Genomic DNA, 21,113 nt, shown 5'->3' on the forward strand with positions numbered 1-21,113 from the left:
CTCAAGTAATATTATTCTTCTAAACATACAATGTTTATAAAATGTTTATAAAAATGCATAATCTTCACTCTTAAATATTTGAAAATGTGGATATACTTGCCAGAATATCTGTCAGCAATCGATAATCTTCTATTTCATCCTTGTCAGGATTGTTTTTAGTGACCAATCCTATTGCCACACCTGCGACAGCAGATGAAATTGGAACTCCTATAGTTGAGAAAAAGAGCTTGTGTGTAATGTGTATATCAGCCTAACACACATATCTATCATACTCTTGACATTTATTTTAATGTAGGTGAATAGTGTTTTAAATTGACAATCACCAGAAGTAAGTTGGAGAGGTCATCTGACTACCTCATTTCTTTTTAAGCATACGACAAAAGTCCCTTAAGACAATTCTAACAGGTAATTACTGTTCTCAGCAAAAACCTCTATAAACATAGCAACCTTAACTCCTAACAGAATCCATCCATCTTTTTGCTTTTGGTGTGTTTATCTTTTTTTTTTTTTTTGAAAAGTAACCATGTATTTGGTAAATTCTTCTAGCTTGAACCCCTCAGTTTACCTTTCCATGAAAGCCATCATTAGGTTTTGTGTATCCTCCCAGAAAATTTCTGTGCCCAAATATGAATCGTAGTGTAATCTTCTTTACTTATGGAAGCATACTGAATGCTCTCACTATCCTGCACCTTGTTTTTTTCACTTAATAACATACCTTGGATATTGACACATAATGCCACACAAAGCTCCACCTTCTTCTTTTGAATGGCTGCAGAGTACTCCCCCCATGGGTTTATAGGCCACATAACAGAAGTGGGATTACTGAGTCAAAGGGTGTGTGGGTTTACATTTATTATAATTCTGTCAAACTGCCTTCCAAAGAGTGTAGCATTTTATATTTTTACTGGCAGTATTTGAGGTTCTACATTCTTAATTCCCATCCAATCTCTTGACCTTTGTTCAGATAAAAGGTAAAAATGTAGCTTATTGTTTTTAATTTGACTTGTTTTTATGAGAAGGGTTAAACTTCTTTTGAATGTTTATAGGAAATATAAAAATAGATTATTTCCTAGTCAGTTGACTTTGTTTATTGTGATTTATTTTCCTGTACAGAATTTTAAATTTATATGCAATGATGGTTCCTGGATTCTGCCTAAAATGTTTTTTCCTAAGATTTTGATAAAATCTTCAATGTTTCATTTTTATATAACCATTAAAAAAAAATTTTTTTTTTAATGTTTATTTATTTTTGAGACAGAGGGAGACAGAGCGCAAGTGGGGGAGGGGCAGAGAGAGAGGGAGACAACAGAATCTGAAACAGGCTCCAGGCTCTGAGCTGTCAGCACAGAGCCCGATGCGGGGCACGAACCCACGAACCATGAGATCATGACCTGAGCCGAACTTGGATGCTTAACTGACTGAGCCACCCAGGCACCCCAAGCATTTTTTTTTTTTTTTTTTTTTTTTTATCACTTGGAACTTATTATAAAGGAGTGTGGCAGGGGAATCTCATTTCATACTCTCTAAGTAATGTCACTTATGCCCATGGTTTTTAACCATCACCTATAATGCTGATGACCTAAAAAATCCCTCTCGCCTGCCTACTTCTCTTTGCTAAAGCCTTACATCTGTATACCCAATAATTTGCCTTGGACATCTCTTGCTAAATGTCCCAAAAGCACCTTAAATATATATACGTATATTCAAAATGTAATTACCCCCAATAAATCCTTTTTGTCTTGCCTTTCTTATCTTGGTTGAATGCAACTAAGACACTTATGCCAGAATCAACACTTCTTTCCTCATGTCCTATATCCCATGAAGTCACAAAGATCTGATAGTTTATCCTTTAAATATTTTTTTTTAGAAAGTTGTCCTTTCCCCTAAATACTGAAACATCTATTGCTACTCCTTTAGTCCAAGTTCACATTATTTCTTGCTCTGACAGCATTCTCCCTGTCTGGTTTCCCAAATTTTAGTGTCTCCCCCCAGCTCTCATTCTCTCCCACTTCATCCTCCAGGGCTAACATCTAAGCTGGGAAAAACTACCAAAAAGAAACAAAAAAAAAATCAGATTAAAAAAAAATCAAATTCAAATCAAATCTACATAAAATTCTCTGAGTTCCCCATTATCTCCTTTCAAGAAATTTTTATACATTTCTATGGTCAAAAAAGTTAGGGAAATAGTATATATCCTATTTCTAGAGATTCAGAATTCATACTAGCATATTAAAGTTTCTTTAACTCATTAAATAAACCTGCTTAACCCTGCTCAAATATACTTTAGAATAGAAAAATTTTCAATAATCAATATCCAGCAGGAACACTAGTTCATAGAATACAATACGGAGTTGTTAAATACTAGCTTTAATTTCAAAATCCTTAGCATAACAATAACCTTTAAAATCTGGTCCCAATTTAATATTTTTTTCAAATACATTTCAGAAACAGGCTATACTGCTTTCTAACTTTATACATGTTGTTCCCTTCAAATGAAATATGGTCCCTGCTCCTAATGACAGATCAAAAACTACTCAACCTTTGGAACAAGATGAAATGTAGCTGTCTCTATGAAGCAAATTTTCTTCAATCTAATTCTTCATCCATATTGTGCATATTTATGCCTTTTACCTATTTGTATTATCTTTCTGATTTGTTAGTGTCTTTGGGTTTTTCACACCTGTAAGATTTAAAAAAAGTAGGTACCATTTGTATCTCTGGAGCACAGGACAGTGCCTGATATAGGGCGTGGCAAGCACTCAGGTTTTGAGTTGAATTGTATACACTTTGTTGGCTTTTTCCACAGGACTTGACATTCCTTCTTGTCAAATTAAATTTTTTTCTATTTGGCTTTTTTTTTTAATCCTGTTTTTTACATTTTTTAGAGATTAAAATTGTCATTTAACAGATCGGTTACCTACTCCTTTTTAGCAGTATCCTTTTTATCAGCAGGCCAGTTTTCTCAGTTCAGTAACAAAAACATTGAAAGGGACAGGGTTTAGAATGAAGTATCCTCAAGCATTCCACTTGAGGTCTCACTCCAACATACTGATCTGATTCTCTTATCTCCTCTGCTCATCCTTCCACCAGTTATGAAGGTGCACCTATCATCCACCTCAATTTCTGCATCATTTACAGAAAGATCATAAACTGTGTATCTCTAGATACACAGCATAAGCAACATTCCCCACACCCCCCTGCTCCAAATCTAGTACTATTTTCCAAAAATGGAACATTGGTTTACTATGACATGTTTTAAGTCAGTCCCTTCTCTTCACAGTCCCCTTCCTTCCTAAAACACTTATACACCTTTCTTTTCATAATCTATTTAAGAGTCTTCCACAGTCAAATTCACTGAGTTATGCTTTACAGAAAATACTTTCCTTTCTTTCAAAATTAAAAACTTTTTGTGTCCTTGGTATACCAGGTTCTGATTTTTCAAATACTGCCAACATAGGTCAGTTTTCTCATCCTGAAGATCGTCTTTTTAGTTTGGGTTTTTGTCTAGACCAAAAGATCTGAATTCATTTAATGCAGTTAAAGGTCTCTCTTTTTACTTTATCTTTCAGTTCACCTTTTTGAGAATATGTTGTGTTTTCCAATATGAAATTGGAAGACTGATGAATTCAGGACCCACAAGGACAAGGACTTCATTTTGTTCATCTCTGTGTCCCAAGGGCTTAGATTAGTACTTGGCACAGGAGTGACATACAGCAAAGATTTGCTGAATGAATGCATGACGGTGAAACAGCAACCTTAAATATCAGATTCTGTTTTCCTTCCACTAAACAAAACTGAAAATTGCCTTTAGCATTTTTTTTTTTTTTTTTTTTTTGCTTTGGCTTAAGTTTTCATCTTTCTAGATAATGTTATTACATATTCACACCATTCTTTCATCTCATTCTTGGTTATAATATCCTTTCTATCCATTTCTCTGTACTATAAATGTGTGAACTTAGAGGGAACTCCTTGTATGGCCTCTTGAGTATTTTTAGGTTCCTTTTTCTTCTGAATGGCATCATTGGTGGGATGCAGGAATTGTTTTCAGAGCCTCTTAACATGTTGACTCTTTCCCTTTTGGTGTTTTAGACCCAGAGATTATACTGAACCACCTGCAGTCTTCCTTCCTAAAATTCTGTGTACCCTTCTATGGGTGGTATTGTTCTTCTTTTATCTTGCATAAATTGACTAGAAGATTACATGGTTACTTTCTTTTATGGGTCCTAAATACTTCTGCTTGGTGATCCAAACTTCCTTAGTGAATGGAATCAACTGCAGAGCTCTTTACCTTTTGGAAGGTGAGAAAGCTCACTGCATCGCCAAGGCAAGTAAATAATTTCAGTGTTCTGCTTTTTGCCAAAGATAAGAATTCTAGTAGATATCTGTATAGTTGAAGGTGTACTTTGATCTTGCTCTAGTTTAGTTTGGTAATCTGTAATCTGACTTCTCCAAGTCTTAGTAAAACCCAATTTTTTTAAAAAAATGTTTTTAACATTTATTTATTTTTGAGACAGAGAGAGACAGAGCATGAACGGGGGAGGGTCAGAGAGAGAGGGAGACACAGAATCTGAAACAGGGTCTAGGCTCTGAGCTGTCAGCACAGAGCCCAACATGGGGCTTGAACTCACGGACTGCGAGATCATGACCTGAGCCGAAGTCGGATGCTCAACCGACTAAGCCACCCAGGCGCCCCAGTAAAACCCAATTTTAAAGAGATCTATATTTAATACTAATCAAATCCATATAAAGCGTTAGTAGTTTTGAGACATAATCCTTTTACCTGCATCCATTAATGCTAAGCTTCCACCACATGCAGATGCCATTGAAGATGATCCTATGGAAAGGAAAATACTTGCTTTATAATATACTGATTTTTTAAGTGTTGAAAATTGTTATATTGGTTATTTCCTTGTACATATTCAGTTATCTTTCCTCCTTTCTTTTTACTTATTTTTTTATTTTTTAAAATTTACATCCAAATTAGTTAGCATATAGTGCAACAATGATTTCAGGAATCGATTCCTTAGTGCCCCTTACCCATTTAGCCCATCCCCCCTCCCACAACCCCTCCAGTAACCCTCTTCTCCATATTTATGAATCTCTTCTGTTTTGTCCCCCTCCCTGTTTTTATATTATTTTTGTTTCCCTTCCCTTATGTTCATCTGTTTTGTCTCTTAAAGTCCTCATATCAGTGAAGTCATATGATTTTTGTCTTTCTCTGACTAATTTCACTTAGCATAATACCCTCCAGCTCCATCCACGTAGTTGCAAATGGCAAGATTTCATTCTTTTTGATTGCCGAGTAATACTCCATTGTATATATATACACCACATCTTTATCCATTCATCCATCGATGGACATTTGGGCTCTTTCCATACTTTGGCTATTGTTAACAGTGCTGCTATACACATGGGGGTGCATATGTCCCTTCGAAACAGCACTCCTGTATCCCTTGGATAAATGCCTAATAGTGCAATTGCTGGGTCGTAGGGAAGTTCTATTTTTAGTTTTTTAAGGGACCTCCATACTCCTTTCTTTTTAAAAGCAATTAACACAAGCTCTGCTAAACCACAAACTACAGGACTACACAATCCAGTATGATAGGTACATGTAGCTACATGTAGCTACTAAATTTAAGTTAATTGAAATAAATTCAGTCCCTAAACTGCATAGCAGAGATAACTTTCATCATCACATAAAGTTATATTGGGTAGCAATGCTATAGGAGATTCTAAGAAACCTCCCACAAAACCCAGCACACCTCTTTTGTTGCTTAATCAGATGTCAGTTAAAGATACAGGCTCTGGCTCTCTCACTGGACCCTAAGTCACACCCAGTAGAGAACAGAAAGTCTCTAATTTAAATTCAGAGGGTGTTTTTGTTTTTTAAAAATATCATCTGATCTGTGTCTGATATATCTTTGAGATCTCTGTGATCTTTCTATCTCTAATGACCATACCTTGCCTTGACCTGGGTACTTAATTTTAATTTAAATTTGATCTTATAATTCAGACTCTGTTTGCTATTTACTTGTATCTGTGATATATGATAGGTGTCCCCTACCAAATGGATCACTCTCTTCTGGTGCTTTCTTGCTGTAAGCTGGCCTTGTTTATTCTAAAAATAAACATCCCCAACTGGATAAGTTATAAAAGATAAAGAGAAATATTCATTTTATATTGCTTTAGAAACATCTCATTGGCTAAGAACAGAGATTTAGACAGTATATGATTAAACACATTTTTCTTTTGTAATGGACTTGGGCACTGTAGTTATAAGCATAATGTAACATTAATTATGAAAAGAATATATAGAGAGAGTTCTGGTCTTTTTGACTAGAAAAATTTTATATTAATACTCTACCGTTTGACTCTAGGACTTCAGATGTGACTCTTATCGTGAAAGGAAAATCCTTGGGGATAACAGGATACAAAGCTTTCTCAGCAAGAGCACCTAAATTAGAATAGAAAATAATAAGGATAAATGTATTAAGTCTCTGTAAGAATATCATTTGAGTTTATAGATTTGTACTCACCGTGCCCAAGTTCTCTTCTGTTCACACCAGTGACTTTGCCAATTTCATTAGTTGCATAAGGAGGAAACTTAAAAAAATAAACACATATACATAAACAACCAACATGGAAAGATATCTAACCTATATTACCAAAATAATAACAAAAGTTACAAAACAGTAGAATCCCATTTTTTTTTAAAGTACATTTATATATGTAGAAAACGTCTGAATATCTGAAATATACAACAAACTGCTAAAGGTATCTATTTCTAGTGTGTATATGAGCCAGAGGGGAACATGGATGGTTATGGGGACTTAATAACAATGACAAAGTATTACATTTTTATAAGAAGAAAAATATATACAAATTAAAAAAAATGCACACTGAGGAAATAGAGATCTTTTTCAGTAAGGGTTTTCTTTTAGTCAGAGGTTGCAAACTATTTTATTTGACCAATACAGTATCTCAAAGGAGTATGAATTAGTTGCAGTCATCTAAAATATTGGGAAATTTCCCATAAAAATTTGGAATTCCAGTTTCTTAAAAATATTTTTATTTAAGGGGTGTCTGGGTGGCTCAGTCTGTTAAGCATCCAACTTTGGCTCAGGTCATGATCTCACGTTTTGTGAGTTCTAGTCACACATTAGGGTCTCTGTTGTCAGTTTGGAGCCTGGAGCCTGTTTCAGATTCTGTCTCTTCCTCTCTCTCTTCCCCTCCACCACTCAGTTCTGTCTCTCTCAATAAATAAACATTGAAATTAAAAAATTTTTTTTTTAATAAAATTGATTTTGAGAAAGAGAGAGAGAGTGCAAGTGGGGTAGGGGCAGAGAGAGAAGGGACAGAGAGAATCCCAAGCAGGCTCCACACTGTCAGCACAGAGCCCCATGTGGGGCTCAAACTCGTGTGTGCTAGATCATGACCTGGGCTGAAATCTAGAGTCAGATGCTTAACTGACTGAACCACCCGGGCACCCCTAACAAAGTATTTTTAAAAAGGAGTGATGATGGTACATGAATCTGATCAAGCCTCTGGATCTAGCCATCAATTTTCAGGAATGCAGTCAATTTTCAGGAGACAGAAGGACAGAGAAACTTGCTGGATTGCACCATGAGTGTGTAATCAGCAACATGCAGACTGTGGGGAACTCTACAGGTCAGATGGCTCTGGGACTTCAACAGACAGACTGAAAAGAAAAGAATGTACTGGAGGAGAAACCTATAGATTAAAAGAGAAATCCCAAATTAAAAAAAAAAAAAAATGGACAAGACTATAGTGTCTAGGGATGTACACTAAAAATGCAAGGAAGTAATTACTATAAAACTTAGGAGAGTAGTTATTTTTAGGGAAAGAATGATATTGAGACTAGGATGAAAAGCATGGAGAGGTTTCTGGGGTGACTGGGAACATTCTACTCTCTACCTTGGGTGGTAGTTTGTAAGGGTCTCTGCCTTATAAAAACTCATTATGCCATCCTTTTATAGGTTTTTCAGTATCTGTGTTTCATTTTACAATAAAAAGTTTTTAAAAAATGAAATGATATAGCAGGGGCACCTGGGTGGCTCAGTTGGTTAAGTGTCTGACTCTTGATTTCAGCTTAGGTCATGATCTCACAGTTTGTGGGTTTGAGCCCCACATTGGGCTCTGCATTGACAGGGTGGAGCCTACTTGGGATTCTCTCCCTCTCTCTCTTCTCTGCCTCTACCATGTTTGCTCTCTCAAAATAAACAAGTACACTTAAAAAATTTTTTTAAAAAATCAAATGATACAGCAATAACAGCCTATATCCTTTTCATGCCCCCTCCCTCATTTCTTTTCCCAGTAATCAGCTAGAGCTGCATTTTTCAGAACTGCCCTTTTAAAAAGACTGTCATGTGCTGTGCAGCTCACAATGAAGGATATGCTTCACTCAGTTATAATTCCTCTCTGGCTTCTATAACATCTGGGTATATCCAGAACAGGGTATTTATAAGGGACCGAAAACCTGTGAAAATCTCCAGGTTTCTGGATATTCTCTAGCAATTACTGTCTACATGAAGTGTTCTCTATTAATTATAGCAGACTCAACAAAATTGACATGTTGGGATTCTGGGCAGCCAATAATGGTCACTCAAAAGTGAAGAGACTTGCTACTTTTATACCAGCCTCCCTGCATATATGCTTCAAATACTAAAATTAAAATGCTATATATAGTGTCTGGTTCCTTAGGATTAGTTGTAAATAAAGTCAATCACAAACTCATAATAATTTCACATAAAGTAATTTACTATCAAATACCTTAGAGTTCTTTTACTATTTTTCAACTGAATAAAAATATTAACATTTAAATGAACTAAAGGGAGAAGGTGATTTATCGTTTGAGGTATTTGAAAAGTCCCATTTTTGCTTGACACATGTGAATGGGTATGACTTTTTCCTGACTAAAACAAAGCTGTCTACTGTACTTTAACTTTTATGTATGATTCAGAACACGAAGTTGTTGATTGAAGACTATGGCTTAGCTCTCTAAATTCCTTTCTGCATGTAAGAAAACAATAGTGCCCAAATCCACCTTTTTTTATTTTATTAAAAAAAATTTTATTTATTTTTGATAGAGAGAGACAGAGCACAAGTTGGGGAGGGGCAGAGAGAGATGGAGACACAGAATGTGAAGCAGGCTCCAGGCCCTGAGCTGTCAGCACAGAGCCCGACACGGGCCTCGAACTCACAAACTGCGAGATCATGACCTGAGCCGAAGTTGGACGCTTAACTGACTGAGCCACCCAGGCACCCCCCAAATCCACCTTAACAGATATATAAAACGAGCACCGTAAAATATTAATAGAACCGAGGTAGTGGGCATATAAGTATTCACTATAAAGTTCTTTCAACTTTGCTATATCCCAGAAATTTTTCATAGTAAAATACTGGGGAAAAAATTTATCTTACCTCATAGTGCAGCATGAAATTTTTATCTTTTATCCCACTACAAACAAAAAGCATAATATTAAAAACATCACATAGATACAAAAAAAATAATTTCAAAGAACTTAAAAAGATTTAAGGGTATCTAAAAAATAACTAGGTATTAAAGAGTTGGTCTGAAATTGAAAACCAGAAGAACTAGAAGGATGAATGTCAGAGACAGTATTTTTTTCTGGGACTTATAAATGAATTTTACACAGATTTAGAAAATAATTTTGCTTTATAAGCACTTTAATATTCAATTTGAATACTAAAGACAGTAGACATTTATTTTTAAGCATTTGTAACTACTGAGAGAATCTCAAACATTTAAACACATTAGTTTAATCTCAGAATTATGATCTTTCTCCCAGTCAACATGTGAAATGAAGACCAATAACTGAAATGATATATGGGAGAGCAATCAGGAGATTAGAGAGGCAAAGATTTTTTCAGGGTTTGAAATGAGAACTGTTATGACTCTGTCTAGAACAATGGGGGGAAATAAGGATGAGAAGAAACACAATTCCTGAAGTAGGAAACCAGATTTATCTTTAACTGAAGAAAAGACTAGCATATATAGGGTCTTAGCTCAAATAGTGTCCCCTTTGGGTGGATGTTTAATTACAAAAAATACCTCTCTCCGCTGAGTATTTAAAATGTCCTGGATTAGGGCTAAATCTGCATAATCATAAGCCACAGTCTTGGGAAAAGAAATATAAAAACCTGACTCTAGAAGACTAAAGGAATAATAGATTTGGGGGGCTAGAGAGAAGGATATGGATCATTAGCGCAGCACCCGCATTTTACAAGTATGAAGAAACCAAAAACCAGCATGGCTGACTGATGTGTGCCCTCTCACTAACATAGGTTACAGACCTAAGACTAGAACATAAAGAAGTGCCCTGGCCAAACACAGTGCTCTTTCTTATGAAGCTGTGTTGCCTCCTAGAAGGGAAAGGAGTCAAAGTGAAAAAGGGCAGGGCAACCAAATTGGGGCTCAGATGGGAATTTAAAATACAAAGTATAAAAGCTCCCCTCCGCAAAGGATTATGATTACAATGAACAATCTCACCTTATACACACAGCTGCATTGTCAATTTTATCAGAAAACTGAAAAACAATTAGCAATGCTATCCTGAAAATACTGGGGATTATCCTCATAGGAAGAGTGAGACAGTCTTGTGGTCTTCTGAGACCCTTACCAAGGGAAAGGGAAGCAATGCTGTTAGGCACTGAGGAAAGAAAAGAACTGTGGCTATGAGTCCCAGGACTGATGCAGTAACGCTGGTGAGGACTGTAACACAGATTCTCATCATCTAAAATTGATCAACAAGATATTATTGCTGACTTTTTAGGAAAAGAGGAGAGCCAAGTATTTCTGAACACAAATTCCAACGTGGCTTGGGATTAGATAAAGCTTTTTTTACTTATTAACAGCCTCCAGATTCTTTTTAGCAACTGGGACTCTTGCTTATTTATTTGCTCTCTGGTTTGTAATAGAAAAACCTACCTATATCTCCTCCTGAAAAATGGTTCTAGAGACAGAGAATAAATGTACCCATGTTAAAAATACCTTAAAATCACTATTAAGTAAACAGAAAAATAAAGTACAGATATATAGGTTTAAAAAAGTAATAATGAGGGGAGCCTGGGTGGCTCAGTCAGTTAAGCATCCAACTCTTGATTCTGGCTCAGGTCATGATCTCACTGCTGTGAGATGGAGCCCCATTTGCGCTCTGCACTGGGCGTGGAGCCTGCTTAAGATTCTCTCTCTCCCTCCCTCTCTCTCTCTCTTTCTGCCCCTCCCCTGCTTGCGCTCTCTCTCTCAAAAAAACCCCATAAATAATAGTAATGAATAATATACTATGAGCTTCAATTATATGCTGTAAGACCACAACTTCAAGACATATCAAACGTATGTTTTAGAACATACCAAATGTATGTTTTAGAACATACCAACATACTTATAACTTACCAAAAAACTTAACTTACTTTATGGCTGTTATAACTCGGTCTGACTTAATACTGGATTCTAATGAATCAAACGTAACAGTACAAAGTACCTAAAATAATAAGAAAAAAATTGTCAGGCTTTAATTTACTAACAATGAGAAGAAAATAAAGTATTTGAAGAACCCAATTAGTTATTAAAGAAATGGGACAAATTCTATACAAAGCTTGTCATGCTACTTAACACAGTAAACATTTATTCATTTTATAAATATTAGAGTTATGTGTAAATCTCAATAATGCAAAGGTGTAACATCACAGACTACTATGTAAAGCATTGTACTAAAAGTGCTGGGGGAGGACAGGAAGAGGAAGGTATATTTGACCATATAGGAAGCCTCAATAAAGGTCTAGCCAATAAAACTGCCTACTTAAAAAAAATCCAGTCTCATTTAGAGGGACACAATGTAGTCCAACTCTACAGCACATCATTCACAACATCCGAGATACAATGTACAAAAAAATAAGAAATGGGAATCATTCTTCAGAGAAAAGACAATGAATAGAGATTGCCCCAAGCTAATTGAGATCCTGGATTAACAAACAAGGATCTTTAATAGCTCTTATAATTATACTTAAGGACATAAAAAAGAACCAATAGAAATTCTAAAACTGAAAGACACATTATCTTATAATGCAAACGAGATGACAAGAGTCAATAAACATGTAGATGGATTAATAGAAATTGCCAAATCTAAAGAACAAAGAAGGGGTGTGGGACTATTTCAAAAGGACTAACATATATACTTACAATCCCATAAGGAGAGATAAGAGAGAATAAGGTAGAAAAGTATTTGAAGTTTCATTAACAATACAGATTTACAGGTTCAAGCTCAGGAAACCCTTAGTATATAAATACAAAGAAAACTACACTTTTTATAGTTATATTGTTGAAAACCAAGACAAAAAGAAAATCTGGAAAGCACCAAGATGAAGCCAATTGGAACAATGATTTGAATGCATCTTGACTTTTTATTAGGAGAAAAAATAAACAGTGGAACATTTTTTAAGTGCTAAAAGAAAAAAAGCATCAACTTAGAATCTATACCTTGCAAAAACATTCTTTGTATGTGAAGGCAAAATAAAGATATCTTCAGATAAATGAAATATAAGAATTTGTTGTCAGAAGACCCATAGGACAATAGCAAAGGAAGTCTTGTCAGATTGAAGGTAAACAATACTAGATGGAAACTTAGATCTTCAGGAAGAAATACGAAGCATCAGAAATTATATATGTAGGTCAATATAAAAGACTATCTTTGCCACTTACCTTCTTAAAATACATGATTGTTTAAAATTCAAGTTGTAATATTGCCTTGTGGGCTTTATAACATGTAGATGTTACTCATGAGACAACTACAGCATAATGTGTGAAATAGTACAAAATTAACTCTAAAATGAAAAGTTAATGATATATACCATATTCTCAATAGTCACCACTAATAATGTAAAGATATAGCTAAAAAGCAAAGAGACATATTAAAATGGAATTCTAAAAAAATAAGCAGTTAATCCAAAAAGAAGGAAGAATAGAAAAAAAGAGGGGGCAATCAGAAATAAATAATAAAATGACAGGCTAAATTCAATCAAATCAGTAATTAAAACCAAACATCAATGGACTAAACACTCCAGTTAAAAGGCTGAGACTGTCAAAATTGCTAACAAAAGTATGCAGGATATCTTAACTGAGTTATTTTTAAACTTTTATTAAAAGGCATAAAAGAAAACCTGAATCAAGAGTGAGGCTATTTATTGTAAAGACTGTGATTTAAATTGTAAAAATATCATTTCTCTGTCAAGTTAATTTATAAATTTAGCACAATACCAATTCAAATCTAAGGACCTTTTTTTTTCCCCCCGAGAATGTAATTTAACACTGAAATTCAAATGAACGAACAAATGCACCAGAATAGCTAAAACAATTTTGAAGGGCAAAGGAGAATAAAAAGGGAGGATTTGCTGGGTGCCTGGGTGGCTCAGTAGGCTAAGCATCTGACCTCAGGTCAGGTCATGATCTCGTGGTTCATGGGTTTGAGCCCTGTTTTGGGCTCTACGCTGACAGCTGAGAGCCTGGAGCATGCTTCTGATTCTGTGTCTCCCTCTCTCTCTGCCCCTCCCCCGCTCTCTCTCTCAAAAATAAACATTAAAAAAAAAAATAAAACAATTAAAAAAGGGAGCATTTGCTCCTCATATATTAAGACAAACTTTAAACCATAATAACTAAAACAGTTTGACACTGGCCAAGGAAATTCACAGAACAGAATATAGTTCAAAAATATACTTATAAGCTCATAATATATCAACATTATAAGTCAACAGGAAAAATGAATTATTAGTAAATACGTTGTAAAATTGGTTCACTCTGGAGGTTTCCAGCTCACACCGTATGTAAGAGTAAACTCCAAGATAGATTAATGGTCTAAATTTGATAGCTACAACCAGAAAGTTAACAGAAAAATTAGGTGCACAATTTTGTGACTAGGAGGGTAAGGAAAGATTTCTTAAATAAGACTTTAAAAACACAAATCACAAAATAAAAAAGGGGAAGGATTATCTACATCAAAACTAAAGATTTCAGGTTCACTCTTCACAAAGCTAAAAGGCTTATGACAAAGAGGGAGAGGATATATACAAATTCTGGTTACTAAAAAGGATTAATATAAGAAATCATTAGAAAATAGGAAGAAAAAAATAAACCACAGTAAAAAAAAAGAAAAAAGAAAAAAAACTGGCCAAAGGATATGACCAGATAATTCACAAAAGAGCAAACCTGAACCAGGACGAGCACGTTGCTTAAGTTCAGGGACCACTATCTAAGTGAAAAGAATGTCCTGGAGGGTGTGCAGCCCTCCAGGGTATGATTTATGCAGTGACCACACTGATAGGCTATTTATATAAAGAGATGCTTAGACTCATAGGGAAATACAAATGAAAGCAAGGACATACCACAGTTTGTACCGATTAAACTGGCAAAATTAAAGTAGTGATTAATATAAGAAGAGGGAGGGAGTATAAAGCAAATACCATACACAAAACAATGGATACACCTATATGTTAAATATAAGACAATGGGTGCCTAAGTAAAGGAAAAGAATAGGACTGAGGTACAAGCTAAATAGAGAAAACAAATGAGGGCCTTGAATAGACCAAAAATGACAATATGCCATAACTGAAGAGCATGGGTGATTCCATTCTGTGCATGAAAATTAAAAGAAAAATATGATAGCGATACCAGGTAATTCTAGAAAATGCAAACCAATTTACAGAGACAAAAGCACATCAACAGTTGCCCGAGGAAAGGGAGGGGAGCAGGAAGAAGGGATTATAGAGAGGCAGGAGGAAACTTTGCAGGGGTGATATGTTCATTATCTTAACTTTGGGGACAGTTTCTCAGTTGTATACACCTGAAAACCTATTAAACATACACTTTAAATATGTGCAGTTTTGTAGATGGCAATTATACCTCAAAAGCCATTAAAAATATTTTTAAAAAATCAGGTATTAACACATTCCATAAGATTAAAATCTATAGTGTCTACATAATGTACTTCTATTAGATCTAATTAAGCAATCCTGAGTTAGCAAATAATTACAGCTTTTCACATATATTACCTGTGTTTGTCCCCTCTGAAATAATGCTGATCCATGAAGAATTTTAAACATATCTACCTCACAATTTATATTCCTAAGTGAAGTCAAATCTCGACCATCACACCTACAGTAATAAAGGAATAAGTATGTAAAGCAGTGTTCAAAATCATAAATATCACCTATTATCTCTTTATTCCTACCAGAAAGTTCTCAATCCCAATTGTGTCATATCACCTATGGAACTTTAAGAACTTTAAAAAAAAGAAAAAAAAAAAAAAAAAAGAACAGTTCCTTGAACAAGTTGTCACTTTCAAAGCACCTTATAGAGACAGCACATATTTCATTCAGTTCCATCAAAAAAAGATATATTGGGGCACCTGGGTGGCTCAGTCAGTTAAGCATCCTATTGAGCTTGGCTTAGGTCATGATCTCATGGTTGACCGAGTTCGAGCCCTGTGTCGGGCTCTGTGCTGATAGTGTGGAACCTGCTTGGGATTTTCTCTCTCCCTCTCTCTCTGCCCCCTTCCCCGCTCATGTTCTCTGTCTCACTCAAAATAAAAATAAAATAAATTAAAAAAAAAAAGATATATTTACCTTTTGTATTCATTCAAGATAATACTTCTAAAAACCTCCTTTGCAACAACATTGAAGGATTCTATTATTTCATATGTATCAGCCTCTGGAAACTTTTCTGTAGAAGAAATACAAATCAAAACAGAGGTTTTCTCCTTTTGGAAGATAAGATTTCTCTTCAATTCATAGTATCAAATCAGATAACTGTGGGAGTAAACCAAGGGGGAGGTGAAGCTGAACATTTTGTCCCCAGGCAAACAAAGTAGATGAATCAAATATTCTGAAGCAGGAGAGACACAAGTATTATACCTCAAATGTATTGTTATTGAGAACTCAGTCTGCTTTCTACAAGAAAAACAGTGCTTTGTAATTAGCTCTCTATTGTATTACATTAATAACAAATCCAGCCATATTATGAAAAGGTCTGAATGACCCTCTTTAAGACTAATCACCTTCACTGTTTTACCTTAGGAACTTGTATCTTAGTCTGCAAAGAGAAAGAATTTTCTTTATGTTACAAATCTATAGTTACAAATCTTTTTAGTTAACATTTATCAAATTCTTTCATGATCCATGTACTATATATATATATAACATATATATATATAACATATATATATATAACATATATATATATATAACATGTATATATATATGTTATATATATATATATAACATATATATATACATGTTATATATATATATATGTTATATATATATATAAAGTCTTCAGTCTTTGAAACAACTTATGACGTATATTCTATTATTATCACCATTCTAAAGAAAAATCAGCTTAAAGAAGTAAATTGCCTGAGATCACATAGTGACTGACACAGCTGTGACACTGTTCTTTAAGGCATTTGGTTTCTTAATTATAACTTTAACCAGAACTAAGAAATGGACACAGAGAGATATATTAAAAACTGTACCTTCATCAGGCAAGAATAATTTTATACACTTTAGTATGAACTTTTATGCTCTGACTTGCACTTGGAAAAGAAAATAATTGGTAATTAAATATTTAAAATATTATCCTATGAACTCAAAATGTCCTCAAGATATTCTACTACATATAATATTAACACAAAATCACTTTTCTGTTTAAATAAGGCAACAGGTGTTATACAGCTCATTTTTAACACATAGGATGAAACGTAATGAGAAAAGACTATACATTTTCAATGGCAATTACAGGCAATGGCCTTAGTATCAATACTAACAGCAGAGTTATAATCTTAAAAATAAGATAGGAGAGAGGACATTTATCTCTTAACCGAAAAATTAATAAGTATATGTCATTCTTGGTATACATTCAGTTTGTGATTGATATTAATATAATAAGATCCTTTGCTTAATAATTTCTGGAGAGCTAAATTCTCTAAAATCTAAATTTTACAATCCTACATATTAATAACAGTGTCAGTTAACATTTTTCGGACAGTTGGTATGTGGCAGGCACAAATGCAAATGATTTACCTATTTAATCCCTATAAACCAGATATTATCAGTATTATAATTTCACAGACTAAAAAGTCAAGAATTTTAAAGAATATTTTTCAGATGTTCAAATGACAGGATACAAAATTTCCTATCATAGAGGTTAAGAACTTGATCCAGAAGAGATTGGGAGTATTTCACATTCAACATTTACTGGTGATCACTCTGTATCAGGTACAGTGCTGACCACATTCACAGAAGTTAATTTAACAGTACCCTTGGGATGCAGCATTATCCTAAGTTTAAAGTAAGTTTAAGGTAAGTTTAGGTATCCTGAACATAAAACTAAGGAACAATGAGAATAACTGATTCTTTGAAGTCTTAGAGTAAATTGAAATTTAAAAAACCTATTTCCTTTAAATATTTTCTTAAATTAAAAAAAACAAAATTTACCTTTTAGTTGTTCCTCTGTATCTAATCTTATCTTGTTAATAGCTTCATCTCTGGAAATCTAAAAGAAAGATGAAATTCAGTATACATGGCAATATTTACCATTTCTATTTTTACATTATTATACAATTAACACAATGCAATAGTACTCAGATTTTTCTACTGATATTCTTCAAAAGATTAGAGCTGGTTATTGATTTACAAGAGCTATTAGCTGTTTAATTCAGTCAAATATATCTGCACACTTCCCTAAAATTTGCATTAATCAACAAAAGGAGAATGGAGAAGCAAATTGCTATGCTTCTATTTACTTAGCTGTTTAGAGATTTTTTAATAAAAATAGGACTAACATTCATAAATAAGATTATGTGAATTATGACAAAAAAGAATTCCCAGAACAATAAGACAAATTTCGGGTACACCTACTTTATCATGTTCATAATCCGTAAAAACCGCGTAGAGTCTTTCCATGGCGAGTCTATTTGAAGCACAAAATAAATATCAGAATAAAAATACTTAGAAACATGAGGCAGTGTCTATTATAAACAAAACAAATATTTAATAGTAAGCTAAAATACTTAATAAGCATTTCATAGAGAATTTAAAAATATATATTTATTATTTTTTAACACAGCTCATCTGTTTACTGTTTATGATACACAAATTTCTTTCTCCCCACCTGTCAGGGAAATCACTCACACATGGTGCTATGCCCTCCCTTTTTCTTAATTGTTCAATTTATTTCAACTTAGATTTTTTCTTACACACAAAGTCTCTCTCCCAAAACACTCTCTTTTGACTTCTTGCTTTTTTTCTATTCTGTCTACGTTGGCTGTTATTGCAGGCAACTGTTTTGTTGGGGACAGTTTACATCTCTTTACTCTCTCACTGATGGCTATGAGATTGATACTAATGGAAATATTAACTTTTTCAATTTATTTGAAGTAAAATGAAATACTTTTTCTGGTGATTTCATTTATATTTACTGAGTGCTTGCCTATGTACCGGCACTGCTGTAAGCACTGGGCATAAAGAGGTGGTCATACTTTTTTTTTTTTTTCAAACTTGATTTCTTTTCAAGAACCTCAGCAGTTTCCTTGGATAGATATCCTATACTTTCTTTTTACTTTCTGACACAGTTATGTGGATTATATGAATCTTAACCAATAAATTCCCTCCCCCTTGCATTTGGGATTCAAGCTTAGGCCCTTGAAGAGGGAAGTGGGTTTATCCTTTTTAAGGCATTAATGACTGATACTTATGGCACTCTTAATTTTGGGGGGGTGGGTGGGTAAGAGTACACAAGTTGGGGAGAGGGGCAGAGGGAGGGAGAGAGAGAATCTTAAGCAAAGCATGGAGCCTGACATAGGGTTCAATCCCACAACCCTGAGAATCATGACCTGAGCTGAAATCAAGAGTTAGACACTCAACTGACTAAGGCACTCAGGTGCCCCTGGCACTCACTTTTAAAATAGAAGGGTACCATGTTAGTAATGCATGGACAATGCTTCCATGGGAAGTTTTTTTCTGAGAGGAAATTAAATCTGATAACAATTTCAAATTTTCTTTTGTACAGATATTCTTACTTATGAGTGTGTTCCACAATCTCTGGTGAAGGGGTAAATAACTTCTGAGGTGTCCTCTTGGTAACACCAATTTCTTTTACCAACTGCTGGATGCCCTGAATTATTTGTTGGGTATATTTTACCCCCACTTTAATAGCATGGCAAAAGTCCTGTTGTAAAATGTTCTCTGCAGAGGCTTCCATCATAACTATTTAAAGGGGGAAAAAAAAAGATTGTCATTGAACCTTTTACCAGTATAGCATTGTCAGTGCTACACATGACATGCATGTATATGACATGTATACATACATGTATACATGACATAAATACTACAGATCAATTTTATTAATAGTATATCTACTTTTTAAATTTCTTCCCTTAAAATCAACATACTTCCAAAATGTAAACAGCAATGAATAAAGAAAACTTAATATCTGAAATTAGGTTTACATTTTTCTTTAATAAGGGACTTCTCATAACAAGTGAAACGAATTATGCATACTTATTTTTTAAATAAGTTCTGAGCTATAATTCAAATACCATAAAATTCCACTTTTTAAAGCATACAGCTGCATTTACTTTTAATATATAGTTAAAATGAAATTTAAAAACAACAGCATAGTAGATATCCAATAAATGTTTCCTGTTTAACAATTATTTGCTGTGACCTCCTACTTAATTTTGTCATTGTCACATTGTCTACTGCTTGCACAGGTGGGGCGAAATCTTTTGAAGTGATACTGTTTCAAGTAAGCCAACTAGAGGACAGTAGCTATTACCATAAAAAGGGTGTTTATGGTTTTGTAATAGTAAAACTCCTGTGTAAAGCAGAAGAAACCCCAAACAGTGCTTCTAGCATGGTATCTAGCTAAAATCTGCTATTCAGGTTTGGCTTTGGTTTCTGCTAGGCTGACAGGCTCTGGCCTGCTTGTGTGTCATTCCTGGCACTTCTCCATTTGTACCAAGTCAAAGATCCTGTAATGCAAAGATATGATAGTAATTATCACATCTAATATGTTTAATTACATCATGTTGTCATTAAGGTCACTTGTAATGCTTCTAGTTATAATCTAGAATGAAAAAAAATCTTATGTGCTTTGTATGTTGGAATTCCATCAGTCAGTTGAAGGAGACCTGTGAAACTAAAACGTTAAAAACCTAACATTTGTTGGGAATACAAGCTGGTGCAGCCACCCTGGAAAACAGTATGGAGGTTCCTCAAAAAACTAAAAACAGAACTACCCTACGACCCAGCAATTGCACTACTAGGCATTTATCCAAGGGATACAGGTGTGCTGTTTCGAAGGGACACATGCACCCTCATGTCTATAGCAGCACTATCAACAATAGCCAAAGTATGGAAGAAGCCCAAATGTTCATTGATGGATGAATGGATAAAGAAGATGTGGTATATATATACAATGGAGTATTGCTCGGCAATCAAAAAGAATGAAATCTTGCCATTTGCAACTACGTGGATGGAACTGGAGCATATTATGCTAAGTGAAATTAGTCAGTGATAGAAAGACAAAAACCATATGACTTCACTCATATGAGGACTTTGAGACAAAACAGATGAACATAAGGGAAGGGAAACAAAAATAATATAAAAACAGGGAGGGGGACAAAACAGAAGAGACACATAAATATGGAGAAGAAACAGGGTTACTGGAGGGATTGTGGGAGGGGAATGGGCTAAATGGGTAAGGGGCACTAAAGAATCTACTCCTGAAATCATTGTTGCACTATCTGCTAATTGGATGTAAATTTTAAAAAATAAAAAATAAAATTAAAAAAAATAAAAACAAAACAAAAAAACCCTAACACTTGTGTCATGTGAAATCTGGAAAGAGAAGCTAAAGATGGCAGGCTGAAAAGTACTGGAAAAATAATAGCTGCAAAGTCCCCAGATTTGGCAGTGACATAAACCTACAGATTCGAGAAGCTGAGTAAACCCTATATAGGGTAACCCAAAGAAAAACATATCATAATTAAACTTCTGAAAATCAAAGACAAAGAAAAAAAATC

At 34.4% G+C, this 21,113-nt stretch overlaps 1 protein-coding gene across 2 annotated transcripts in view; it reads right to left on the reverse strand.

Moving 5' to 3' along the window:
* The window catches only part of PNPT1 (polyribonucleotide nucleotidyltransferase 1), a 48,949-nt gene that overhangs the window by 10,975 nt on the left and 16,861 nt on the right, over nucleotides 1–21,113 (reverse strand). For both annotated transcript variants that reach the window (XM_019425818.2, XM_019425893.2), the window contains exons 9-19: nucleotides 19,107–19,293; nucleotides 17,947–17,998; nucleotides 17,524–17,581; nucleotides 15,655–15,751; nucleotides 15,082–15,184; nucleotides 11,452–11,522; nucleotides 9,442–9,478; nucleotides 6,537–6,603; nucleotides 6,365–6,454; nucleotides 4,781–4,834; nucleotides 101–207 (exon numbers count right to left, since the gene is read on the reverse strand). In XM_019425818.2, coding sequence (XP_019281363.2) covers nucleotides 101–207; nucleotides 4,781–4,834; nucleotides 6,365–6,454; nucleotides 6,537–6,603; nucleotides 9,442–9,478; nucleotides 11,452–11,522; nucleotides 15,082–15,184; nucleotides 15,655–15,751; nucleotides 17,524–17,581; nucleotides 17,947–17,998; nucleotides 19,107–19,293 — 923 coding nt within the window. The remainder of the gene's footprint in view (nucleotides 1–100; nucleotides 208–4,780; nucleotides 4,835–6,364; nucleotides 6,455–6,536; nucleotides 6,604–9,441; nucleotides 9,479–11,451; nucleotides 11,523–15,081; nucleotides 15,185–15,654; nucleotides 15,752–17,523; nucleotides 17,582–17,946; nucleotides 17,999–19,106; nucleotides 19,294–21,113) is intronic.

Source organism: Panthera pardus, unplaced genomic scaffold, assembly GCF_024362965.1.
Source record: "Panthera pardus isolate Hobbes unplaced genomic scaffold, ASM2436296v1 HiC_scaffold_25, whole genome shotgun sequence".
NCBI lineage: Eukaryota > Metazoa > Chordata > Mammalia > Carnivora > Felidae > Panthera > Panthera pardus.